We start from the raw sequence: 27,907 nt of genomic DNA on the forward strand, positions 1-27,907 counted from the left end.
GTCGCTAGAAACGGGTTTATTCCACATCAGCGAAATGCAGCCTCTAGGCACACGCACACAGCACCAATGCTCCAGAAACATCAGGCGCGTGACAGCAAGTGGCACAAAGCAGGAACTAGGCCTTCTAGGGTGTTCCCCATGCGCTGATCTCCGGCGGGAGAGGGAGAGGGGTCCGGAGGGACAGTCCCGAGGTGGAAACTGGTTTCTCCTAACCAGGGAGGCGGCGGCGTCCACCCAGTCTAACCCTCGTTCCTCTTAATCCTGACCTAAGTCTTCGCACCAGGTCCCTGCCCTCGAGGGACAAGCACAGACCACAGACGGTGCCAGGAAAGGCTGGCTAGGAACCCCTCGCGCCTGTGAAATGGGCCAGCGGGGAGAGGGCGGAGCTGAGGGCGGGTCCCTCCACGGGCCCGGGGCTGGGGCGGGGCTACCCCCACTGCGTCCGGGGGCTGGGGGCGGGGCTGAGAGCGGATCCTCCCACGTGTCCGGGGCTGGGGCGGGGCTGGGGCGGGGCTGAGGGCGGGGCTGATAGCGGGTCCTCCCACGCGTCCGGGGCTGGGGCGGGGCTGAGGGTAGGTTTCCCCCCACCCCACGCGTCCGGGGGCTGAGGGCGGGGCTGGGGCGGGGCTGAGGGCGGGGCTGACAGCGGGTCCTCCCACGCGTCAGGGGCTGGGGCGGGGCTGAGGGCGGGTTTCCCCCTCCCCCAACACGTCCGGGGCTGGGGCGGGGCTGAGGGCGGGGCTCCCCCCACGAGTCCGGGTGCTGAGGGCGGGTCCCCCCAGGCTTCTGGGGCTGAGGGCGGGGCTCCCCCACGCGTCCGTGGGCTGGGGGCGGGGCTGGGGCGGGGCTGGAGGCGGGTCCTGGAGATGCGGGCGGGACAGGGAGCTGGACTTAACCGGGGAACTTGGCCAGGCGGCGCCGAGCCTGGGCCAGCCGCGCGAGCCGCTCCTTCAGGAACTTCCTCTTGTCGCTGGTGTCGCTGCGCTCCTTCAGGAGCCAGCTGTAGGTCTCCTTGTCCTGCAGCAGCTGCAGCATATTCTTCTGCAGCCGCTGGCCGTACACTTGCAGGATGAAGTACTGGATGATCAGGGGGATGTGGCTGGAGATACGGTTGGCGGCCTCCTGGCAGGGAAGAAGAGTTCACGGAGGGTGAGGGGCTGACGTCAGCACGCCGGCGTCAGGAGGGGCCGGGCCTGGCAGGTGCGGGTGCCCGCCTGGGTCTCTGGGTCTCGAGCCCAGCAGCGGCCTCTGGGCCAGAGGGCAGCCTGACCCCGCCTCCCGGCCGGGGCCACTCGGGCACCTTCGGGCTCGGCTCGAATGGGCTTAATAAAGGTACGTGGACTGAGTACAAAAACCCCGTTTTCGAATTAGTTAAACTTTGCTGAAAACATGTTGCAATTTTTTTTTTTAAATCAACGCTAAATATTCAGCAGGAAAGAGGCCGGGCCACCCAAAGCCACAGGGGGGACGGAGCCCTCTGCGGTCTCTGCGAGTCCGGAGCTAGTTTCAAGCCCCCCTTCACCCTCCCCGCGCCCTGCCTGTTCCTAAAGAGCTCTTTCCTGACATAAGGCTGATCTCTCGGGAAGCCGATTCGTCCGGTGCCTCAGCAATACCACTGCCCATAAAACAGTGATAACATTAGCGCCCGGCCTCGTGAGCCGGCTGAAAAGATTAAACGGACTGAAGGATAAAAAGTTTAAAAAGCTGCGGGGTGTGTTGGGGCACCTGGGTGGCTCAGTCGGTTAAGCATCGACTTCAGCTCAGGTCATGATGATCTCACCGTTCGTGAGTTCGAGCCCCGCATCGGGCTCTGTGCAGACAGCTCCCAACCTGGAGCTGCTTCGGATTCTGTGTCTCCCTCTCTCTCTCTGCCCTTCCCATGCTCTCTCTCTCTCCCTCTCTCAAAAATGAATCAATGTTAAAGAAAACAAAAAAAAAAGAGGAGTGCCTAGGTGGCTCAGTTGGTTGGGCACCCAGCTCTTGATTTCGGCTCAGGTCACGATCTCAAGTTTGTGGGATTGAGCCCCGCATCTGACTCTGCGCTGACAGCACAGAGCTTGCTTTCTCTCTCTCTCTGTCTGTCTCTTTCAAAATAAATACACAGAAAGAAAAATGTCATGTCATAAAGATGACAACTCTCCCGGTGCAGACTGATGAATGAATAGGATCGCGACAAGAATGCCCACAGCCCTTTTTTCATCACAGACAGAATAGGCTGATTCTAAAACTCCTAGCGAAACCCACGGAAGAAGAGGCAGGATAATTCTGGCTAAGAAGCAGGGGCACAGACAGACACATGGCCGTGTTCACAGCGGCGTCATCCAGGGCGGCCCAAAGGGTGCCAGCAGCCCAGAGGCACACGGACAGGTGAATGAACACGCACAATGCGGTCTCTCCATACAAAGGAGTATGATGCTACTTTTAAGAGGAAGGGCAGTCTGACGCACATTACGGCAAAGGTGAACCTTGAGGACCTGACGCTAAGCGAAGTCACCCAGACGCGAAAGGACAGAGGTTGCATGAGTCTACGTAGGCGAGCTCCCGGGAATCAGAAAGTCCACAGGATCAGAAGGTAGAATGGGGGGCCGGGGGAGGGGCTGGAGAGGTGCGTCTCATGGGGGGCAGGGTCTCAGTTTGGGAGGGTGAAGAATCCCGGAGACAGAGGTGGGGACGGCTGCCCAACAGTGTGGACGGGCTTTGTGCCACCAAGCTGGGCACTTAAGGATGGTTAAGACGGTACATTTTATGTGATATGTATCTCAACACAATACGGAAAAGAAAAGAGGAAGCGAAGTGGGCAGCATTACGGGAGAGGTTCTGGCTGCGCTAGACATTTAAACCTGGTATAAAAATCCGCTAATGCAAAACAAGGTATGCGAATGTAATCTTGTCGATGCTGACATATGAAAAGTAAACCAACAGAAAGAGAAACGGGTTTCTACTGGGCCTTGGTTTAAAGGCTTGCCGTTCCAAGAAGGTCTCTGCCCTCGGAGCCCGTTAGAAATGCAAAACCTTGGCCCCACCTCACACCTGCAATCCACATCTAACCTGCAACCAGATCCCAGGAGATCTGTGTGCACGGTCGGGTTCTAGAAACACTGCCTTACGACAGATGCTGGTGAGGACGCGGAGAAAGAGGAACCCTCTTGCACCGCTGGTGGGAACGCAAACTGGTGCAGCCACTCTGGGAAACAGCACGGAGGTTCCTCAAAACACTAAAAATAGATCTACCCTACGACCCAGCAATTGCACGACGAGGCATTTATCCAGGCGATACAGGTGTGCCGTTTCGAAGGGACACATGCACCCCCATGTTTATAGCAGCGCTATCGACAATAGCCAAAGGTTGGAAAGAGCCCAAATGTCCGTCGATCGATGGACGAATGGATAAAGAAGATGTGGTATATTTACAGTGGAGTATTACTCGGAGATCAAAAGGAATGAAATCTTGGCATTTGCAACTACGTGGATGGAACTAGAGTGTGTTATGCTAAGCAAAAGAAGTCAGAGGAAAACATCATAGGACTTTGCTCGTCTGTGGAACTTAAGATGCAAAACAGATGAACATAAGGGAAGGGAAGCAAAAATAAGATAAAGACAGAGACGGAGACAAACCCTAAGAGGCTCTTAAATGCAGAGAATAAACAGAAGGTTGCTGGAGGGGTGTTGGGTAGGGGGATGGGCTAAATGGGCAAAGGGGCATCCAGGAGGACACTTGTTGGGACGAGCACTGGGTGTTACACGTAAGTGGTGAATCATTACATTCTACTCCTGAGATCGTTGTTACACGCTCTGTTAACTAACTTGGATTTAAATCTAAAAAGAAAAAAAAGAAAAAGAAACACTGCCACAAAGCATCCAAACAGTGACCTGGTGGAGATATCTGATAAGCCAAAAGATGACTACTGGCTTTATCTGTCCAGGTTTTGACCTGTCTCAACGGCTCTAGCACAGCTGTGCGTCCTTCCCCAGCGTGAATTAGACTGCTTTTTCACACGCTTGGAAATGTACAGTAGCCACGAAAGCGTGTGTCTCTGCGAGTGGCTCCTGCCATCGCGTCCCAACCCCGAGCCAAGGGCTCCACCCACGCTCAGCTCCCAGAGTATTCACAAGAACCCGGTGAGGAGATACCGCTCTACAGAGAAGAAAGCTGAGGCTCAGAGAGGTCAAGCAACTTGGCCAGGGCCACACAGCCCGTCAAAACCAGACGTGAGTGACTCCGAGCCTTAGCCTCGGCTCCTCCGCCCGAGGCTCGATGCTTCCACGGGGGCTCACAGAGGCCGGGCACACGGGGCTGGCTGATGGTCACCACACAGAGCCCCGGAGACTTAGAGAGAGGCATCCACAAGAAAAGGAAAGGGAACGAAAGCCACCTTTCCGAGGCGCCTGCAGACTTACCTGGCGGTAGGCCAGCAGGTGCTCAAAGATTTCACACAAGGAGACGCTCCCTGAAGAAACTTCTTCAGAGATCGGACTGTTTGTTTTTTTATTCCTCTTCTCCTCCTCCGAAACCCTCTCCCTGACCCTCTGCAGCGCCCGCTGGTAGATCTGGTCCTGACAGTAGACAATCTGCTCCATTTGGAAGTGAAGTCGAATCGACTTCTCCGCTTCGTTTTCCAGTTCAAACTTAATGTCTTCGATTTTGGACTAGGGCAAAAGAGAAGCGGAACGAAGTTCGCTCAGAAACAAATCGCCGGGTCGAGGAAGGGGGTCCTCCCTGAAGCCCGCAGCCAACCGGCTCCTACCGGAACGCGCCACAGCCTTGCGCACCCCACGCTGGCTTAGCTAGGACGGGGCTCCCTCCCCGGCGGGGTGTGAGGGGGCGGGCAGCGCGCCCAGACCCCGACCCCCCTGCCCCGAGCCTGGGGACCTGCACGGGCTCTGCTTGCGGGCCTCATTTCTCACATTCTTTCTCTTTTGGGGGCTTTCCCGTCTCATCAGGAGTATCTATGCCCATCACAGAGATCACGGGGGTGAAACGGGGGCCAAATGGAAATCCATTCAATTCCGTAGGGTTCATGTTCCTGCAATTTACAGAAACTGGCTTCCAGAAGGTCGGGGAATAGATCTCTCGCACAGAAAGTATCTGCCCTCCCCAGAGCCCACTGGGAGCCACCGACTGTGATGCATAAGGCCAGGTGCACCCCAGACATTTTCTTCCGTGTCTGTGACACCTTCCAAACAAGGTATTCTTAGTCGTATTTCGTGGATAAGGAGCCAGAGGCCCGGGCAGCTTAAGTCGCAGGCCCCAAGACCCCAGCCTGCGACAGGCCAAGCCAGTGTTCCCAGCGGTGCTGGGTGCCAGGGACCGAGAGTGTGTGTCTCCCCAAATCCGTTAAGTTGAAAGCTTAATCCCCAAAGTGATGGCATTGGGGTGGGGGGTTGGGAGATCCAGCCCATGAGAGTGAAGTCCTTATGGATGATGCCAATGTCCTTATAAGAAGGGACACCAGAGTGCTCTCTCCCTCCCTCCCTCTGGCTCTCTCTCTCCCTGTCTTGGGAGGATACGACGGTCCTGGCAGCGATCACGCAAGCCAGGAACTGGGCCCTCGGCAGATGCCAGATACGCCACATCGATCTGGGATTTCGGGTGAGCGGCCCAGCGGTGCTCCGTTACAGCGGCCTGAGCTGACCACGCCGGGGGAGCCCCTGCTTCTGAGGGTAGACGCTTCGGGTCTCGGCTGCATGACGTGGGGGGCCTCGCTTCCTCCTGACTCCTCACTCTCGGAAAATGCCAGGTGTATATGTGGCTTCCTCAGTGAGTTGCAGGGTTGGGGCCGTTTCCCTCAGATGAGGCCATTCTCCACGAACTCTGGCTCTCTTTTGTGATTTTAAATATTTATCTCCAGGGTCCACCTCGCTTACTGCTTACTGCTTCTTCCCCTGGATCACTGGTGATGCCACTAATAAAGTTCGCCACTGAGCCTGATTCTCTGCTTCTCTGCGTACGCAACAAAGTTGCGATGGTCTTCATCCAAGAAATCTGTTTTCTAGCATCAGGCTGACTTTTTTTTTTTTTTTTTTTTTTGGTTAAATCGCATGTGGTCAGTGTTACCTTGGTTGTTCTGTAGAGGTTGAAAAATTCATCAAAGTTTCCTTTCGAAATATTTGCAAAGGCAAGCTGGACCATATCTGAAGAAAGGAAAACAAGGTTCGTTCAAAATCATAGATGGCTGGGGCGCCTGGGTGGCTCAGTCGGTTAAGCGGCCGACTTTGGCTCACGTCATGATCTCGCGGTCTGTGAGTTCGAGCCCCGCGTCGGGCTCTGGGCTGCCGGCTCGGAGCCTGGCGCCTGCTTCGGTTTCTAGGTCTCCCTCTCTCTCCGCCCCTCCCCCGCTCGCACTCTGTCTGTCTCTCCCTCAAAATGAATACACATTAGGGGAAAAAAAAAGGATTCAAATAAATAGAGTATTTTGAGACTGTGGAATAATCATCTCAGCTGCAGAGCCGACCAGAGGTGTGGACGATGAGAAAGGTGTATTTTGTGTGTGCTCCTGGTTCCTGACACCCAGCTCCTAAATCCCTTAGAAACTCCCGGGTGACAGGAGCATCTCTTGTTCTAAGAAGGTGACTCCTGGTGGGCCCCAGACTGCTTCAGGGTGAGGGCTGGTCACCAGAAAGATCGAGCCTGGATTAGAAGCCTGGAACTTTCAGCCCCACCCCCCCCACCCCCATCCCACGTCGCAGCCTCTGAGGAGGAGAAGATTGAGTTAATAACTGATTATGTCTTTGTGATCATTGATCCCACCTTATTAAAATCCCCTAAACAACAGGGATCAGAGAGCTCCCAGGCTGGTGAACGCACCCACGTGCCCAGAGGGTGGTGCCCCCCGCCCCCGACTCCACGAGACAGAAGCACGTGCCCCAGGACCACCCCCCCCAGGCCTCATCCTCTATACTTCCCTTCACGCCCTTTATAATAACCTGGAAAGGGGAAGTACATCCTTTAAAATAAACGAGTAGAGGTAAGTCAAGTGTGTTCCTGAGTTCTGTGAGGTGTTCTGGCAACTTATAAAACCTCGTGAGGAGGGGGCCGTGGGAACCCCTGAGAGCCTGTCCGGCAGGAGCACAGCCTGACGTGGGGGCAGTCCCCTGGGCTGAGCCCTTACACCGTCCGGTCGGCGCTAACCCAGTTAGTGCCGGAACTGAGTCCAAATGTCGAACACCCAGCTGGTGCCCCGGAGAATCAGAGAATTGACTGGGTTCTTGGATACTGGAAAACACCCCGGGGAGGAGAGCTCTGGAGTTTAGCATTGGTTTTGATCCAAGCCTTTCCCGGGCCTGGAAATAAAACGCCGAAAAGCCAAATCAAGGACTCACCGGTTACCGTGCGCAGCATGTCGACAGCTGGCTCCTCCAGCTCTCTGATTTGCTGTTTGATAATAATCTCAAACGTCTTGTAATTGACAAATCCCGGCAGCTCTCTGCCCCGATACCGATTTTCAAATTTCTCAATTTCTTTATATATCGCTTTGTACCCTGGAAAAGAACGGTGCTGAATTATTTTACGAAAACAACCCTGTGGGCTTTTCTTTTTCATTTCCTAATTTATTTTGAGCTAGAGAAAAAACATGAGTCGGGGGCAGAGAGAATCCCAAGCAGGCTCCGCACTCTCAGCACAGAGCCTGATGCGGGGCTCGAACCCACATACCACGAGATCGCGACCTGAGCCGAAGTCGGACGCTTCACCGACGGAGCCACCCAGGTGCCCCTCTTTCTCTCTCTCAAAAATAAATAAACATTTTTTAAAAATTAAAAAAAAAAAAAGAACTAACCAGAAATCAGGGTCTAGGTATCCTCTTTTGGTTGGGAGATATTTTCTCATAGGAATTTTGTACAAACTGAGATAAAATTCACATGCTATAAAATTCACCCTCATGGGGCACCCGGGTGGCTCAGTTGGTTGGGCATCCGACTCTTGGTTTAGGCTCAGGTCAGGATCTCACGGTTCATGAGATCGAGTCCCACGTTGGGCTCTGTGCTGACAGCATGGAGACTGCTTAGGATTCTCTCTCTCCCTGTCTCTCTGCCCCTCCCTGCTCATGCATGCTCTCTCTCTCAAAATAGATATATATACTTAAAAAAAATTTTTTTTAATTCAACCTAGTCAGGGCACCTGGGTGGCTCAGTCGGTTAAGCACCTGACTTCGGCTCAGGTCGTGATCTCACGGTTCGTGGGTTCGAGCCCCGCATCGGGCTCTGTAATGACAGCTCAGAGCCTGGAGCCTGCTTCAGACTCTGCCCCTCCCCTGCTCTCTCTCAAAAATAAAACATTAAATTCAACCTAGTCAAGCGTAGAGCTCAGTGATTTGTTAGTACGTTAACAAAATTGTGCAACCGTCCCCAGTAGCTTATTCTCAAACACTTCTATCGCCCCAAGGAACCCTGCGCTCTATCAGGACTCCCTCCCCATTTCCCTCCCCCTGCCCAGCCCCCGGAAACCACTCCTCTACTCTCTATTTCTAGGGACACGCCTGTCCCGGACATTTCATATCAATGGAACCAAAACACATGTGGCTTTCTGTGTCTCGCTTCCTTCACTCAGCACAGTGTCTTCAAGGTTCGTCCTTCATGCTTTTCCATGGCTGAACATTTTCTATCATCTGCTGCCACAGGCTGAATTGTATCTCTCCAAAATCGGTATGTTAAAGTCCTAACCCCTAGCACCTAGGAAACGTGACTGTGTCCGGAGACGGGACCTCTGAAGAGGCGATCGCACTGAAATGAGGTCATTGGGGTGGACTGAACTCCAATCTGACTGGTGTCCTTATAGGAAGAAAGCAGGACACAGAGCCGCGCAGGAAAGACCATGGAGGACACACGGAGAAGGTGACGTCTACGTGCCAAGGAGAGAGGGCTCCGGAGAATCGAAACATGCTGGCACCTTGATCTTGGATTTCCAGCCTCCAGAATTGTAAGAAAGTAAGTTTCTGTCGTTTAAGACACACAGTCTGTTGTGCTCTGTTGGGACGGCCCTAGCAGACCGATACACGGGTACGTTAACATACCAGCCACCCTAGTGCGTGTGAGATGGGGTCTCCCGTGGCTTTGGTTTGCATTTCTCTGACGGCTAATGACGCTGAGCGCCTACTCGTGAGCCCAGAAGCCATTTGTGTGTCTTCTCTTTAGAGAAATGTCTATTCTCATCCTTCGTTCACTTTAACTTGGATTATTTGGCTTTTTGTTGTTGAGCTGTAAGAGTTCTTTGTATATTCTGGGCACCGGACCCTTGTCAGATGCGTGACTTGCGTTTTCTCCGGTTCTGTGCGTGGGGGTGGCACCCTCTGACCCACACACGTTGTTTATCCCGATGAAGTCCCCCTTGTCCGTTACTTCTCTTGTCGCCTGTGATGTCGTGTCCTGTGCAAACACCGCCTCTTCATCCAAGGCCACGAAGGTTAGAATCCAGGTTTTCTTCTAAGAGTTTTATAGTTTCAGTGCTCACAGGTTGGTTTCTGATCATTTTGAGTTTATCTCTGTACAGGGGGTGAGTTAGGGGTCCAAATGCATTTTCTTGCATGTGGGAACCCAGTGACGTGCAACTGATAACTTGTTGGAAGGAATTTAGCATCTTAAAATGAGAGCTATTTTCTCATGGGCCGCATGCTGTAATAAGCTTGCTGAGCCATGCACGAGGGGGGTTGCTGGAAGCGAAGGACTGTTGTCTTCCCGCAGCACGGTCACCAGCTTGGGAGTGGCTCAGAGATGGCAAGTGGCAAGTGACCGCCCCAGTCTTCCACCAGGGAACACTGTCATTTATCTCGTCCTGCCCTCCATGCCCTCTGCCAACGAACAGACGACTGAAAGGCGTGGCCGTCGAATTATGTCAACGATGGCACGATGTATCCTCTCACGTTCATTACTCAAAGCCAAGGACAGCGGCCAGTCGGAACCTCCAGTCAGCTCAAGGTACATTATGGAACCCGCCACCGAGCTGCCCGAGTAGAAGCAAAGTCACTTAAAATTCCCCTCAGCTGCTGCCGCTTTATCACTGGCCAGTATATGATTGACTTCAAGCATCTCGAAATATTAAAAAAATTAACTTCAGGTCACACTCTCTACCTTTTTCGGACTCTTGAGAATTTGGTGGTGTAGTGGTGGTGTCCAGGCTATGTTTCGTTTCCCCTGCGTCGCTGTTGCAGCTACAAAATCCACTGAGATACACACGGGCTTCAAGGCCACGGCCAGCTGACCACGAAGAGCATGAGGCAGTGGCAGGCGCCATGTTGACCGGCTACTGTTGCGGGAGGGCTGATTCTGGTCGAAGCCCTGGCGGACTTGGGCGGATTCGTCTGCGTGTTCTCTCTAGGTGCCCTCCGAAGTCTGCAGCAGGCGCTGGCTGGCCTGAGTTCAGTGACGTGGGGCAGAGCAAAGGCGGCCCCCACACACCCCTCCTCTGGCCCTCCTCACCATCTGCACCGCCCGCCTTGACCCATCTCGCCAGGCCTACGGCGGTGCCTGGCACTCACCTTTCTGGAACTTCTTTTCAATCACGGTGCTCCACTTGTGGAATTCATGTCTGATTTTGGTGAACAGCCGACTCTCACCCTCCCCCACAGACTCCTCCCCTTGTATTAAAGAGGTGATGTCATGATTAAACGCATTGATTTTCTGTTAAGAAGGAAAACGTACGTATAAGCGGAGATGTTCCAGATACAAGTGGGGTGGTCTGGAGGCCGTGTGTAGGCTGAGGGTGGGCAAGTGACTCCTCACCACGTGACAGGGGTACCAGACCCTCCCACACCCCAACCGCCCTCGGGGTCTCGGGTGAGCATGCGTGATAAGCAATCCATACGGCAAATGTGACCATCTGTCACTGCCCATTGTCCCTCTGCCCTGGCCCCTCTTTGGTGTTAAACGGGCACAGTGAGCCTGGGTCGGCTTTCGGGGAGTGAGAGAAAAGTGCATGAGGCACACGATCCCTTTCTGGACAATGATGTGTGAATCTCCGACTCGATGCTACGAGCAATACTCACATCTATCAGAAAAAACATTTTTTCGTGTTCGTCTTCTGGTACATCTGAGCCATACTTTTGTAATTCCTCTGTTATTTTCTCATGATTCTCCTTTATTTGATTCTCTAGCAGGGGCAGAGATTTCTGAGGAAAACAGAAAAGAATGCAAAGACATAAATATGGACAGGGAAGGAGCTGGAGCCCCCAGGCCACCTGCACGGTACACCTGACCTCCTGGCTTCCTCTAGAGCGAAGGTGGAGAGGGAGGCACATTAGCGGGCACTGACTCCACACAGGCCTCCCCACATTCCCACTCCTGGGGGGAGGGGGGACAGTCTCAGGGACATGCCAAGGTGGCCACTCTGCACGGTTCCTGCATCCTGTCCAAGCAACGCCAGGAAGAGCCCCTTCTACGATCTGCAGGGACATTAGAAAGGGCTACCTGTCTTGTGGGCTCTGAAAAAGCAGCAGTTGAGACAATTTGCGATTCAACAACTTTTGTGAACAGATTTAAAGTTTTCAGGGACTTCTGTCTCTGACGACACGGTGGACGGCGCATGCTAGCGCCCTCTTCCACCGCAAACATCAAAAAATGCTGGCTGGCACCTCAAAAGCATCCCTTGAAGTGTATCCATGAGCTGGCAGGTACTCAGAGGCACAGACAGGTGACACGGGTGCCCAGGGGCGGATGGGGAGAGCGGGAGTACAGCCAGATTTGGCCTCGCAGGGCATTTGTAGGAAAGAAAAATTGAGGTGACGTTTCAGAGCCTCACTTGGTGCTGGGGCAATGAATAAATCCCGGTGGGCTTGCTCGAGGCAGGGACTCTAACGAGCCAACATCTTCTTACTCTACAAAGCTGGGACCCCAAAGAGTTAGGAATAACCGTGCCCTCTGTCCCCATTCCTGGGGACTGAACTCGGTGCTGAGCGGAAGGACATAAAATCTCTGCTGAAAATCTGTAACCACAAGCCAGCACTCAAACAGGTCTGCTGCCCAAATTCATACTCCCTGAGGGGTCCCCCAGGCCTCGAGCTGAGAATCTAAAATGATTCAGGCCGGAGGCTGCACCTCCCTGGAGAAACCGATTCTGAACCTGGGCTTCCATGAGTACCCACAGATCAAGTTCCAGAAAGGATAGGCCCAGGGTCGCAACCCTAGCCCAGGTCATTGTGGGTGATGGCTACCAGGACCCAGTGCACCTGACACTGGACTCCTCGAGCGCTGCGTACAACAGAAATATGTGCAAAGGAAACCTTTTTAAGGGACCGCACAGGTGAAAGAGAAAGGGATTCTGTCCAGACAAACTTGAAAAAGAACCACGGAGAGATTTAAAATATGAAATCTATGACCATGACCATCGTCAAGCCATTGCCGTAGCGGCTGGCAACGAGAAAGGAACAGGTTCGTGCAGGGCGCGTGAGATTTTAGGCCAAGCGGATGTAGTCTATCAGGTCCCGCCCAACGTGTGGTGCCGCAGTCACACACCATCCGGGAGCTTGCTCGAGGATCCCAAGCTGTGCTCCAGACCCGCCGAACCTGAGCCTGCACCTTAACGAGATCCCCCGGGAGATGTGTGTGCGCGCGGACGGTGAGCGAGCCCGCGCGGGTTGGCTCTGGGTTTGTGGGACTCGAGTCAGAGAACGGACGGCTCTACATGTGCTTACGCAGATGTGCATGATGAGTTCAGTGGTCAGTCTGTCCGCCAGACAGGGCACGGTGGCCCTTCCTTCCTCCAGGAGAACCCTGCGGACGGAGAAGAGAACACGACATGCACAACCATGCTGGTGTGGCCAGAAAACGCAAGCCGGCTTTCTGCTGCAGGGAAAGGCAAGGCTAGTCCAGTTATTCCCAGGCGGATGGAGCACCCTGCCGCGGGTACCCAACAGATGTGCAGAATTGCCCTGCGCGGAACGAAGGCAGGGTCTTCATTATTTCGGACACTTCAAAAATGGCATAGAGTTGGAGAGAATTGTACACCTCAAGCTCATATATGTATGTATGTCAGATGACCGGGACTAAAATAAAAAGCTTTCTTTAAGAAATGGTATAGAGGGATCCCTTCCAGCTGAGACATTAAATATGGCTCATGACATTTGGAACACCTGGGTGGCTCAGCCGGTCAAGCGTCCCACTTTGGCTCAGGTTATGATCTCACGGTTCGTGGGTTTGAGCCCCGCGTCGGGCTCTGTGCTGACAGCTCCTTCAGATTCTGTGTCCCCCTCTCTCTCTGCCCCTCCCCTGCTCACACTGTCTCTCTCTCTCTCTCTCTCAAAAATAAATTAACATTTAAAAACATTTTTTTAAATATGTCTCATGTCATCTGACTACAGAACTGGTCTTTATAAAGATACACTTGGTCACCTATGGATATGTTTTCATAACACACACACCCTTCTTCACGTACGTAATATGCACATAAGTCTACGTAATGCATGTCGGCATAAGATTTCACAAAAATACCCCGACACGTACCTACGTAGGTGTATGGATGACATTGAACTATGGGACACGCCCTTCCCCAAGACAAGAACCTAAACCGTGGGCTGCTTGGAGGAAGGAAGGCCTATCCTCGCCCTATCCAAATCTGCGTTCGCCGAGTTATTATAGATTCTTTATAGTTTAAAGAACTTTTTAGGATAAAGGGCATGCCTGTTTGTGAAAGCACACTCACAGCTAGGCTCTGGTCTCCACATCTGTCAATTTTTAAAAATTGTGGTAAAAGGTACATAACATAAAATTTACAATTTCCCCCAGTGCCCCTGACTGATAGATAATCAAACTGATGTGGCCCGCGATTGGAAAGGCCACATTTATCATATAGCAAATGTGTGTCTCTGGGTCAATTTCTGAGCTTTCTAATTATTTTTCTATTCTGAGGCATTTATGTTTTCTTCCGGTATTTGTGTTTCTATTTAATTTATTTTCAATTATCGTAGCCAGTTCCCTCCCTATCTGGTCGTGGAGGTCTATTTTCTGCTGTACTTTGTCAGCTCCTCTTTTGTTCTCCCGGGCAAATCCCACGGACACACTCACACACCCACTGCGAACGTCTGCTTTTGGGCGGCAGCCACGTTCCCCAGGAGAAACGGAGGGCCTACGTTTTGGTTTGCCCTTTGCGGAAACACGGCCCCGGCACCTGAAATGCGGGTGGTCCTCAAAGAAGACTCTCTCCTTCTCCAGAGCCTCGGCCAGGCTCAGCTGGTCCTGGATGTCCTGCTGGCCCCGGCACTTGACGACCATGTAGCCCTTCTTCAGGTGACAGACGAGGTTTTGTGCCACATCGACCACCTTGTCCTCGGTGCCTCTGTCCACCAGGTCAGGCTTTGTCAAGATGCCTGCAAGCCGGAGACTTTCCATCAGAGAGCGCTCGCAGTTACCTCTCAGCCTTGCTCGTGGGGACACGACGGCACCCCCAACCCCCAAGTCCACGGTTTGAGGTGGAGCCCCTGGCCAGTGACAGAACTACAGCTCAGGCCCCAGGAAGATGGCATGCCCCTCCAGGCAGCTGTGGGGGGCTTGCCTCACCCAGGGCTTGGCCCTCATGCCAGAGAGACAGCAGCATGTGACGGCCATTTAATTTCCCTTCTACCCAGTCGAAGAGTTCATGCTCTATTGCGATGACTCTCCACCTTCCCAGTGAGGCACACTGGGCTGTCAGCCCAGAGCCCGACGCGGGGCTCGAACCCGCGGACCGCGAGATCGTGACCGGAGCCGAAGTCGGACGCTCAACCGACTGAGCCGCCCAGGCGCCCCACTAGCATTTCTAAACATTCTCCAGTTACTTCTGGTGCAGATGGGGCTTGGCCCACGCTTGGGGAAACACGGGTCCGGCCGAGACCAGAGGCATCATTTGCTGAGCCCACGGCCAAGTAAAGCCCTCCTATGGTTTCTAGGTTCGTCCCTCTTCTTACCTATGGTCCTGTCTCCATCGGGGTCCACCTCCTGAGCCATGCTCAGTGCCTCTGTGGTGGCGATGTCCACATTGCAAGGGACCACCACTAGGTTGATTGTCTCTTGCTTAACGATGTACTTCCTGATGAGTTGCTTGGTCTGTGAGAAAATGAAGGCGTATGAGGACAGGGGCAGGTCCCGACCTTGCCCTTGCTTTGGGACCTCCAAGCCCCAGGGGTATCTCCCCGAAAGAAACAAGCCTGCAGCATTTCTCAAGCCAGAGTTACAAGAAACCAATTCTCCAGTGGCAGAAATGGAGCTCTGGGGTCTGGGGAAAACCGCCAGACCTTAGCTCATTAACTATCTCCCAGGATTCCACAGGGGACAACCACAGGGAAAGAGAAGATGCCACAAAGTGCATGACGGTGCCCTAGATCTTAAATCTCTTGGGTAACATTTGCCAACATGAAAATGCCATCATATCTGTTGCTAATGCTTTCTCTCCCCACATAAAACCCCTTCCTGTACACGCCAGCTTCGATACGCCGCGAAATGTAACTCTAACCCAAAATGGGTCCCCGTCTAAAACCAAAACACTGTAAAATGGATTTCCAGTTCTGCCTCCTTGCCTCGCGCTCCCCAGAACATCTCCATCTGACTTGGTGGAGGCCACGGAGCCCACCCCTTCACACCTCCTGATATCCACCCTCCCAACTCAGCCCGGAACTCGCTGTTGTCCAGGGCACGGCCCCGGTCCCCCCCAGACCGAGGTTGTACCTGGCGTCCGATGTCGGCCGGCTGATTGCCCACAGCCACCCTGGTGATGCCAGGGAGGTCTATCAGGGTCAGATCCGGGACATGAGGGGAGCTGACCTCCAGGTTGATTAGCTCATGACTGATCCCCAGTCCTTCCCCGGCGATGGCATTCTGGGCTAGGGAAGGGGGAAACGAGAAAACCTGAATAGAGCATACAGCACAAGCATCTCCCTATAGCAAATCCTCCGAAAGCACCTTCTACCTGCCGTGCTTGGATAAGGCATATCTGGAGCAGATTCACTTTTCCGGGGCTAAAAGGAAACTCAAAGGACAATCCAGGGTTCTCCCTGCCAGTGGCCAGAACTGTTTGTGGAGAGAGCAAGAGAAACATCTCTAAAGATGCACCTGCCCCGGGCCAGAGCGGGGCCGACCTGAGCTCTTCCTGGCATAGCGCCTACATCCTTCCCCTGACGTCACTAGGAGATTAACAACAAAGCAAAATGAAAGCAAATAAAAACACATGGGCACGCTGGGGCAGGATTTGGGAAATGATGGAGGGGAACGTGCTAGTTTTGAGCAAAAGAGCCCTGGCATTGACATCCTATCAAGGGACCTCATTTGGCTCCTGCCTCCGTAACGATGACAATTTCAAGATCTAAATTTATTTATCGGCATTCCCTTCCGTCACTGCACGCACGCTCCTCTCCAGGGCGACCTTCTCCCAACCGGAGAGTCTGTCCCTCGACCTCGGGCTTGCCCGTGGCTGACAGGACATCACAGAATGGACTCCAGGAGAGATTGAGACCTTGCGCCTGGGGGATCCTCTTCCCTTCCTGCCAGGAACCTGTCCGCCACCACGCAAAAAGCCAAGCCTGGCCTCCTGGAGGAGGATGGCCACCGCATGGGGAGAAGGCCTGCTCTTTCCAGCCCAGGGCCTGGGTATGTGACTGAGGCCATCCTCGACGGTTGGCTTCAGTCAAGCCAGCTGGAGGGAAAGAACTGCCTGGCTGATCACCAAATCGCGAGAAACCAATGCTTCCAAACCACTGGGCTTTGAGATAGCGTTGTTACACAGGAAGGGCGAGGGGTACACACAGCGGTTTTGAGTGTTCTGGCCCTGGAGCCAATCTAAGCCCAACAATCACACAATGACGTTCTGACTTCAACTTTTGTAAAACAGTCTATAAATGCAACTTAGTGCTTCTTTTTTTTTTTTTAATACAATTTATTGTCAGATTGGTTTCCATGCAACACCCAGTGCCCATCCCAAGTGGCTGCTACCTTCTTAAGAGCCAAGCTCATTCTTTGCCACTTCTGCTCCCCAAATGACTGAGACTAGGCTGTGACACACTAGGAAGAAGCGAAGGTCCACGTGGCAGAGATTATCTATCCACCTTGCTCACTCTCAGCCGCAGCCAACCCTGCCACTACTTGTCCTTATGTCCTCCGCGTGTTATCTCTCCTTTCGGATGCCTCATGGGGACAGGGTGATCTCTGTCTCTGTGGCTGGCATTCACTGAGACGCACCGTAGGTCAACCCGAGCTGGGATTATGCAAACACATGCAGAGAAAAAGGCCTATGAGATGCTTCCAGAGAGGGTTCGGGGATGGTCCAGGATGCCTTTTATGAGGCTAATGGGGAAAGGGGTTCCCTGGCCCCACACCCAATTCTTCTTCCATCAGATCTGTGGAGTGGGGAAGCCTTTGAATAAGGGACAGATACTCCTTGTTTAAATTTTAAAGTCCACATTACTCTCCGATGCTTATTTACATACTAAGCAAGTAATTGCTGAGGTCAGATTCTGTCCAAAGCTCTGGTCTTACTGAGGGCAAAAGAAGAGAAGACACAAGGGAGCCGGGGCCTGATGCAGATGAGGGCCGGAGGGAGGCCCCCAGGAGAACAGGACAGGCCCAGAAAGGGAAGAGGGGGGGCAGTAACAGATGGACCCCTTCCTCCCTCACCCAGGTGGCCAGATGTCCAAACAGGTGATAGCGAACAAATGTGGGGCACTTACCTGTATTGATTGCCTCCTCCACCTCCGAAGGGTCTGAAATCTCCGTCTCAAAGTCCTGGTAGCTGACTTTGCCTCTCCATTCATCCTGATTCATGAGCTTCTTCAGCTTCAGCACCAGAGGACACCTTGTGACAATACCTGGAGGCCACGTCCACATCAGTCCTGCACTCTGCTCTCAAGAGTCCTAGACGGTGGCCTGAGATCAATGCTGCGCAAACTTTTCTATAATCATCTGGGCAGGCTGCTAAAAGCGCCTGGTCCCCTTGTCTGACACTCGGATGCATTAGGTCTGGGGTGGCCTTAGAAATATGCATTTTGAGTATGCATTCCAGGTAATTTTTTGCTCACTAATGCTTGAGAGCCACCACTTTCGGCTTCTCGCTTCATGTTTTGCCATCAGCTCGGGTGGCGCACTCTCGTAGGAAACCCCAGACTCTGGTAAATGTCCTCCGCTATCCCCCAGGATATACCCATACCATCAGGAACACATACTGCCCTCACCAGGCCCCCTGACCACGTCCCCCTGCTGTAAACTTCCAGACCCCACCCTCTCCTACATCTGACCTGTACTTCAAGGCCCATCTCAGGTCTGCCCTCTCTCCCCTGGAGCCCCACCGATCCCTTGACCTTGGCACTCAAATAGCACCACTAATCAGAGCACCAATCGTTACCTCCCATTTGGAAGGTCACCTCTTGAGAAGGGGCTCAGGAAAGACACCCACATGCACGTGGTTCTGGGCTGGGGTGCCAGTACATATACTCAGACCTGCCATAATGCACAGGTTATACACAACCCACACAAAAACGTGCAACAAGAGGGTGCCATGAACTGACTCACGTCCCCCTCCCAATTCATGTGTTAGAGCCTCAGCCCCCAGTGTGACCACTGGGGCCACTCCTTAAAGGGGTAATTAAAGGCAAATGAGGTCAGAAGAGTGGGGCCCAAGGTGACTGGCATCCATACAAAAAAGGGAAGAGACGCCAGACGTGTGTGTGCACAGAGAAAAGGCCATCTGAGGACACAAGGAGACGGTCATCTGCACAAGGAGAAAGGCCTCGGGAGAAACCAACCATGCCAACACCTTGGTCTTGGACTTCCAGCCCCCAGAACTGTGAGAAATAAGTCTCTGTTTCAGCCACCCAGTCTGTGGCATTTTGTTATGGCTGCCTGAACTGATTAAAACAGAGAGCAAGTTCTTACCGCTGCCTCTGGGAAGGGCGACCCCTGACAGGGCCTCCAGCACTGAGCTCTTGCCCGAGCTCTGGTCTCCGATGACAGCGATGGCAGGCAGGGCCAGGTCCTGCTCCACACCCAGGGCACGAAGGGAGTCGATGAGGTCAATGCAGGGGCGCACTTTCTCTTCGTACTGGCTACATAGGCTCTTCTTGAGTCCCTGAAGAAAGCAGAATCAAAGAATTCTGTCATGGCCTGCGGGTCATGTTCCATCAGAGACAGACAACTTCAATCAGCCTATCACAATAGGTGAGAAGAGATCCCAAAAGAGAGTGGGAAAGGAACACAAAGAACTATTTAAAGAAATGATAGGTAAAAATTCCCCACACTTGACAACAATTAACTCAAAGACCCAAGAAGCTCAATGAACCCCAAACATAAGGTACATAAACTACATCAAGGCAGATTATAGTCAAATAGCTCAAAACCCGCGACAGAGAGAAAATGTTTCAAGCAGCCGGAGAACACATTACACATTGAGGAGCAAAGATGAAATTTATAGCAGATTTCTCATCAGAAACAATACAAATAAGAAGGTAGTGGAATAGCCTTCTTAAAATACTGGAGGGAAAAAAAAATCCATCATCCTAGAATTCTATACCTCGCCAAAATACCTTTTTAAAAATGAAGGCAAATGAAGTTTTTTTCAGACATAAAAAAGTGAATGAATTCATCACCAGCATTGGCACTACAAGGAATGTTAAAGAAGTCCTTCTGCCAGAAGGAAAATGATTCTGAATGAAAATCTGAATCCACACAAAGGAATCTACACCAGAAATGGTAACTACTACATTTTTTAAAAGTAACTTACATATCCTTAAAAGATATATGACTGAACAAAAATAACAATATATTGTGGGGCTTATAAGTCAAATTAAAATTCATGACAGAATCAACATGAATGCTAGGAGGAGACAAATGGAAGCATACATTTGTAAGGTTCTTATTTAAATATTAAGTTATAGGGGCGCCTGGGTGGCTCAGTCAGTTAAGCGTCCGACTTTGGCTCAGGTCACGATCTCACAGTCTGTGAGTTCGAGCCCCGCGTTGGGCTCTGTCCTGACAGCTTAGAGCCTGGAGCCTACTTTGGATTCTGTGTCTCCCTCTCTCTCTGCCCCTCCCCTGCTCATGCTCTGTCTCTCTCTGTCTCAAAAATAAATTTAAAAAAATTAAAAAATTTTTAAATATTAAGTTATTTACTATCACTTCAAGTTAGACTTGACAAGTTAAATATGTAAAATATAAACCCTAAAATAGGCACAGTTAGAAAATCAACAAAGGAAATAAAATAGAATCATCAAAAATGTAGTTGATTAATTCAAAAGAAGGTAGAAAAAGAGGAAAGGGGAAATAAAGGACAGGGAAAATAGAAAATAAATAGCAAAATGATCTTCTCAAACTTCATTAACAACCACAATAAATATAAACGGTCTAAAACATTTTTAGAACAAACTGACTTTGAAAAAGAAGAACAAAGTTGGAGGGCTAACATTACTGATTTCAATATTTATTAAAAAGCTGCAGTAAGCAAAGCAATGTGATACTGGTATAAAATTGAGAAAGAGATCAAAGGAACAGAATATATGTTCCAAAAATAAACTGACATTACGTATGGACAACTGATTTTGACAAAAGGGCAATGCAGTGGAAGGATAAAGCTTTTCAACAAATGGTGCTGGAACAACTGGTCATATACATACCCCCCAAAATAACCTTGTATCTATATTTCACACCACACTAAAAAAGTAACTCACAACAGATCATAGACCTAAATGCAAAACCTAACACTACAGAACTTCTAGAAGAAAACAGGAGAAAAATCTTTATGGCTGTGAGTTAGGCAATGTTTTCTTAGATATGGCCCCCAAAGCACAGTTCATAAAAGAACCAACTGATAAATTGGACTTCATCAACATTGAAAACATCTGGTCTCTAAAAAAGACTAAGAGAAGGAAAACAAGCCACAGTCTGGGAGAAAATATTCACAAAACATATATTTGACAAAGGATTTGTACCCAGCATACATAAAGAACTGCCAAGAAATTCCTTGACAATAACAAAACAAACAACCTGATTAAGAAGAGACTATGAGAATATGCTTTATAATATACATAAGTTTTACTAGGTAGTTCCTTTATCTCGTGGTGAGAAGCTATTTATATTTTCTGCCAGGTCAGCTTTTGTTGTTGGGGGCTGTCCTGTGCATTGCAGGAGATTCAGCAGAATCCCTGGCCTCTATTCATTATTCACTCTGAGTTGTGACCATCAAAATGTCTCCAGACATTGCCACACGTTCCAAGGGGCAAAAGTGCCTCTGGTTGAGAACCACTGCCTTACAAAGTACATGAGTACAAGAGTTTGTATACAGGGAATGCTGGCAGATTTCTGCAAGGACCTCCTTGACCAAATGCTAGCGAGCCCTCTTTGACCACCTTGAGCCCTGTTCTCCACTTGGCTTCTCCTGGGCTGCTGAGCCCAGACTTAGCAAAGAATCCTTCTTAGCAAAGAATCCCCTCACCTTTGAAAGCTAATCAAGCTCTTTCTCCCGGTCCCCTTGATGATAACCTGTTCTTAGTCATTCTTTCTCCTCTCCCTCACCCTTCCTGCTGGCTGTAAATCCCCACCTGTCCTCCCGTACCACCTTGACCTCAGTCTCTCTCCCTTGTGGCATTAGGCTGGAATAAAATCCTCTTGGCCATTTTTTTAAACAAGCATCTGCTGTCAGTTTTTTCTATAACAAACTTCAGAAAGGTGTGGAGCACAGCTCCACAGGGAAAGCCCCATGGCTTTCCAGAAAGTACCAGAAACCTGGCTACACCTTTGTACCCACCAGCCTCCGTCTCAGCCTTCCTCATGGGTTCTTCTTTGTTTTCATTTCTTTAGATCACCTATTCCCAAGAGTTTATAAAACATGAATAATAGTACCAACCACCTGAATTAAGAAAACACATAACCCCAGTCCATAAGACACTCCACGCACCCTTCCCCATCACCTTCCTGCTGTTACCCCTTCTCCCCACCGAGGGTCTCTCCATCCTGAGGCTCGTGAGAACCATGTTCTTGTTCTTCTTCACGGTTTTACCACCTACCCATCTTTCCCTAAGCGATACATTGCTTCTTGTTGCCTGAATTGGAACTTTGTATAAGTGGGGCCATACCACACATTTCTTCTATGACTCAGTTCTTTGTTTTGCCACTGTTTTTTAGATCTTGATGCTTTGATGCCCACTTCTAAGCAGAATTCTGCTGCATGAGCATACCGCTATTGACACATTCGTCCACGGCTCACAGGCCCTTGTGTTGATTCTGGGTTTTGTTATCGTAAACAATGCCATTATGAACATGGCTCTCAGAGGGCACCTGCAAGTTTGCATAGTGGTTTAGCACAAAGAGAATCGCCTGGAAGCACTATTCGAACACAGATGTGGGCCCTACCCCTGGAGTTCCTAGTTCATCAGGTCTGGGGGGAGGTGGATGTGTGGGCTAATCATTTACAGGTCAAACTTCCCTTGCTGAGGATGCTGGTCTGGGGACCACACGTTGAAAACCAAGGTCTGTACCTAGAAATGGAATTTCTGGATTATAAGACAGCACCGTTCAGCATGACTGGAAAAGGCCAAGCTACAGCCAAGCAGGTGGGTGTGAACGGTATGAGTTCTTACTGCCCCATACACTGCCGGTTACAGTCAGGCAAGAAACACAGTTATGTTGGGGACCTTCTTATTTTTCTGTGTGCTTCAATGTGGCTTTTAGTATTGGTTAATATTGTTTAGCATTTATTATGAAAATGGGGTCAACTTGAAAGAGGCTTGTACTTTTAAGACACACGACATGATCCATGACTTTAAGACACACGACAGCAGTAAAGGGACCTCTGTCTCAACAGTCACAGAAGGCAAATACTGTTATCATTCCCATGTTAGAGATGGAGAACCCAACTCGTACACCAGGGAGGAAGAGCCATCTTAGAAACAAGACCACACAGCTGGAAGTGTTTGCATTGGGATAAAATTCAGATCAGACTGATTTCAGAGGCCAAGTTTGGTTCCCATCAAAAATACGTTCTGGATTCCGGGGAAAAAAACGATGCCGCATGGCTTGCCGGTGAGGGGATGGAACCATGTGGTGGGTGTGGGATAGCACGGTGGTCCTTGGGCCCAGAGCGAGGCCAGTTCCTACAGGAGCCGGACAACATCCCGCCCGGCTTCCCAGGCTGAAACTGCACCCCAACCAACCAGTGTCAGCTATGGTGAAACATCTACACTACACTTGGTGGCCAGATGGGCCCCAGAGGGACGAGTAGGGGATCACATCAGCAACCGCAGCCGGAGAGATCAAGAAGCAGTCATCCCGGGTCAGGAGCATCGCCGTCTACAAGGACAGCCCTCAAACACGGCTATTTTCGGGCGGCAACTTACCGTTTCCTGATTTTTCTCTGCCTTATCCGCAAGTCCATTTAGTAACAGATGATCGGATACAGGATCTGAGTCAGTGATCTTTCCTTTAGAATTAACCATCTCCACCCTTGATCAGCTTAAAATCAAGCACATCGGGATTAACACAATTCAGAAGCCAGGTTCATTCAGTCACAGAATCACCACTAGATACACTGGGACACACTGTGGGCTCCTTAACTCTTTAGGGACTGAAACGAAACAAGGAGCCAAATGATGGTTGGAGGCAGCTTAGCCGTCTTCAGGAATGGGCTCCCAGACCCCAAAAGAGTCTTTAAAACTAGGTGTTTCCTATTACAATTTTAGGTTGAACGGCAAAAATTTTTTCACCATCAATTGGAACGGTGGCAAAGAACAAAATTCCCGTGAATTTTTAAAATTCGCATGTAAAAGGAAACTTATTATAGAACCATTCCCAATGTTGCTGTGGGAATCTCAATATAATGGAACTTTGATACCCAAGCTTATAGTTGAAAAAAAAATGCCTAAACTTTAAGTTCTTTTACTCTGTTCGTTTTGCTCCTGGCTTCATATTTTTATTCCATTTCCCCCCATACGAGTGTATCTTAATGACCTTCACTTTTTTCTATTTTTTCCAGCTTGATGGGTTTGATGGATCGACATCCATCATTGTGTATGTTCGAGGCGTACAGCATGAAGGTCTGAGCACATTTTGTGAAATGATCACCACGATGGCTTCGGCTAACATCCGCCTTCTCATTTAGATATGATATCATTTTATTTTGAAAGAAGCTAATCGTCCACTTCACCATACTTGTCTGTATCCCTCCAGATCCGTACATATATGTCTGAAATTCATTTTTCAGAATTTCTGGGGGCGCCTGGGTGGCTCAGTCGGTTGAGCGTCTGACTTCGGCTCAGGTCATGATCTCGCGGTCTGTGAGTTCGAGCCCCTCGTCAGGCTCTGGGCTGACAGCTCAGAGCCTGGAGCCTGTTTGGGATTCTGTGTCTCCCTCTCTCTCTGCCCCTCCCCCGCTTATGCTCTCTCTCTCTCTCTCTCTCTCTCTCTCTCTCTCTCTGTCAAAAATAAATAAGCATAAAAACATTTTTTTAATAAAGTAAAATAAAATAAAAAAATTTCTGGGACCCCATGCCTCTAAATAGTAAATTTTACACATCTAATCATCTTGGGTAAAAGTGAGCGGGAATTTTTCTATGACTTGAAACAAATTATGAGAAACGTAAACCGCCTACTTACCTCCAACACACCTTCCTTTTCCCTTGACGATGCAACGTTGACTAGTTGGATAGAAACACGGAGCTCTTCTCCCACGCCTCCTTGAAATCACACAAAACTTACAAATTAGGCCAAAACCTAGGTGAACGTATGTGACGACTCATCAAGGTAAGGTCCCATTGTTAAGAACGATGCACAGAGGCCTCACGATGAAGCAAGCTCATGGTTCTCAGAACCCTTTTGGCAAATCTTGAGTATTTTAATTCTAAGAGAGACCGATAAGGCACAGAGCCTTACTGTTAATTTACTGCCTGAATCAACGATATTTTCTGATGTTCTCTGTGCTTCTTTCACAAGACCCTCCCCCAAGAGCTACGCGATCTTCCTTTAATATTGGGGCAGTTGAAAGGGACAGGTTAAAAAAAAAAAAAGGGAGGCGCGCTTGGGTGGCTCAGTCAGTTAAGTGTCTGACTTTGGGTCAGGTCACGATCTCTCGGTCTGTGGGTTTGAGCCCCATGTCAGGCTCTGTGCTGACAGCTCAGAGCCTGGAGTCTGCTTCACATTCTGTGTCTCCCCTCTCTCTGCCCCCTCCCCCACTTGTGCTCTGTCTCTCTCTGTTTCTTAAAAATAAATAAATGTTAAAAAAAACTAAAAAGAAAAAAGGGGAGAAATGTATTCCTTTTATCGTAAAGTGGGAGAAAGGTGATTTGGAAAGGCAATCAATTAGAAAGAGTATGACAATATGGAAATGTATTTCCTAACCTCCCCCGGACCAACCATGCCTTTGGAGATGCTTTGTGCACTCAGGGAGTCCCAGACTGGGGCCCCACATTGAAGACCACAGCTGCCTCAGTTGGCCTTAGTGCACCCAGTCAGGTGGCATCATTGGTCCCCAGGTCCTACAGCCCCATGACCACGCATTCAAATTCCGTCAACACAGGATTGTGTGAATACATTCCCCTCCTCTGTTTGCTTCATATGACATCCCTTGGACACAAAATCTTATCTGTGCATCTTAAATGTTTGTACCTTTCATAGATGATCTTTGAAGATCAGTTTGGAGTTCAGGGGCAGGACAATCTCAGGAATTAAAGCCCGTTTCTTACTTATCAGTTACACTCGGCACCCGGCCGTCAAACCGAACTGAATGCAGTTGCCAGTTGTGGCCATGGTGGGGTCACGCTCTCAGCCCGCGTCTGCTCCTAAAACGTCTAACCCACACTGTGTGTTTAAGACAAGACTGTGGGCTGCTCTCTGAGGTAGGCACATCACCCGGAACCCCTCTCCACTTTCATCTTCCTCCCCCCACCCCTGCCAGTGGTCAGGATGGGCTCTTCCCTCACTGCCAAGGTTGGGGCAGGGGATAGAGAAACTGCCAAGGGCGGGTCTGTGGACACCCAGCCCGCCCCCCCCCCACCCCCCCGTTCTCGGACGAGGCTGTCTGGCTGCCCCTGCACTTTGGATTTCAGAGGGTGGCTTCCAGACCCGGACCCTATCCACCAGCGGCATCCCTGGAGAGTCTCTGCAGCAGAGGGTGGGGGCACCATCCAAGGGCGGTCCCGTGGGTCGCTATCCTTGTGGGAAAGCTTCCTCCAGCCCAGACCTCACAGAGGTCTCCCAACCCCTATTAAGAACCACCCACCTGTTGCGTCCTGCTGAACCCCTGATCTAGGAAGTCTGCCACTTGCCCAACACAATTGAGTCCAGTTTTTAAAATAATCCCCGTAGGACTTACACTCACTTTTTCTCTTGGGAGTCTTCCGCCTTGCAAAAACCCACTGACATTTAAATTTTTATGGTGGAAGGGGAGAACATTCTGCTCTTTAGAATACTCTCTACCAAACCACCAGGAGGGAGCTCAGTACCGGGAGGTGGGGAGAGGGAAGCCAAGAAGGAAATGGAGGGGCAGGGGGCATCCTGTCCACATGACAGGGGTTCCCAGCCAGCAGCTCTGTTCCAAAGTGGAAAAATGACACGGCTAGACATTCGAGGAGCCGTTTGGGACTGACCGCTAGGGGTTAGCATCACTTGATCCTGCTTCTGACAACCACCTGATTTAAATTTGACCAAATGATTCCAAGAGCCCCCACATGCACAGCTCGGGCGGTCACGCGGGGTGGAGTGCAGGTGTCTCCGAGCCTGGCTCCCTCCGTCAGCCCCCAGGACGGTCTTAACTCCCTCAAAACTAGCCTGTCCCCTGCTCAGTCCCATCCCGCAGCGCTAGCAGCGGAGAAGCGGGTCCCTGGGCAGCCCCCCATTCCCTGGGTCGGGGGTGGGGGGGGGTACGTTGGGCGGGGCACTTCCCCAGATGCCGGGCCCCTCCCTCCTTCCTACCCGGCTGCTCGGCTACTCAGGACGCCCCCTAGCGGGGACCCTCCACCCTAACCTCCCTGAATTCTGCAGGATAGTGCAGACCCCCCTGGTCTGCGCACTCCCACTGTGGACTTGTCTGGTTTTCACTCCCCAGCAATGTGAAAACCAGTAAAATTACTAAAGTAGTGGGGAGGCCAGAAGGCGGAGGCTGTACCATTTCTCCTCAATTATAGGAAGAATTGTCAGTAACAGACCCCGACCAGAGACAATCATCAATTATAGCCCCCCCCCCCCCCCCCCCCGGGACAGGTGGGTACGTCATCTCCTACGGGAAACCGCCACCCCTGCCACTCAGCCGCCAAGAACCTGCCATCGCCATGACCTCTTGCATTTCTCCGGTGGACTAGGTTCAAAACAACCCTCCCCAAGCCCCTTCCAGAAAGCACTGTCCCTGTCCTTTGTTTGTTGGACTTGCCTATGGTTTTGCCATGGCTTGCGCGTCCCGGATTCCAGATCGCTGCTATTCCTGAAGAAGCCCACGTTTGCTGATCAAAGAACACACGGTTTTATTTTTAAGGTCGATAGCAGGAAATATAAACTGATACAAGCCATGGGCCACCTTCGGGGTGGGCTTGGAGGGCGCCCAGCACTGAACGTGAAACTTTCTCAGTGCACACCCCTGGGAGACCCCCTTGGGAGACTGGCCCCCTGGGAGACCCCCTTGGCCCCCCTCCCCTCCACCGGCCCACCTCCTCAAGCAGAAAAGTCCTCGAGGTGCGGGGGGGTGGGGGGCTGTTTCTGATAAGTCATCCAGGAGTCTTAGCAGCCTGTTGGTCAGAAGCAGAATCAAGCGGCCTCTGAGCCCAGCCAGTATTTCCATCATCATCGTCACTGTCACCGTCACCATCACCATCATCACCGTCCTCACTATGACCAGCTTCTGCTCCCCCATGCCTCCAGAGAGCTTGTCTCCGCACCCAGCCCTCCCACCCCAGCCCCCCAGCTTGCAAGAAGGTGCTGCTACCCAGGAACGCGACCCTCACCTGTCCCCGCGCGCAGCTGCCAGGGCCCCTCGCCGCCGCCGCCGCCG

At 51.2% G+C, this 27,907-nt stretch overlaps 1 protein-coding gene across 1 annotated transcript; it reads right to left on the minus strand.

Annotated features, from left to right (window-relative positions):
• On the minus strand, positions 1-27,899 carry MX1 (MX dynamin like GTPase 1). Its single transcript, XM_043593560.1, has 15 exons — positions 27,861-27,899; positions 24,526-24,605; positions 23,271-23,385; positions 18,820-19,012; positions 17,619-17,756; positions 15,625-15,779; positions 14,868-15,006; positions 14,093-14,291; positions 12,621-12,699; positions 10,977-11,099; positions 10,470-10,611; positions 7,321-7,479; positions 6,056-6,132; positions 4,399-4,647; positions 1-1,122 (listed from the first exon to the last, which is right to left on the minus strand). Exons 3-15 carry the CDS (start codon positions 23,367-23,369, stop codon positions 892-894), a joined length of 1,983 nt encoding a protein of 660 aa, XP_043449495.1. The 5' UTR covers positions 23,370-23,385; positions 24,526-24,605; positions 27,861-27,899; the 3' UTR covers positions 1-891.
• Positions 27,900-27,907: the final 8 nt, after the last annotated feature.

The sequence above is a fragment of the Prionailurus bengalensis genome, chromosome C2 (assembly GCF_016509475.1).
Source record: "Prionailurus bengalensis isolate Pbe53 chromosome C2, Fcat_Pben_1.1_paternal_pri, whole genome shotgun sequence".
Taxonomy (NCBI): domain Eukaryota; kingdom Metazoa; phylum Chordata; class Mammalia; order Carnivora; family Felidae; genus Prionailurus; species Prionailurus bengalensis.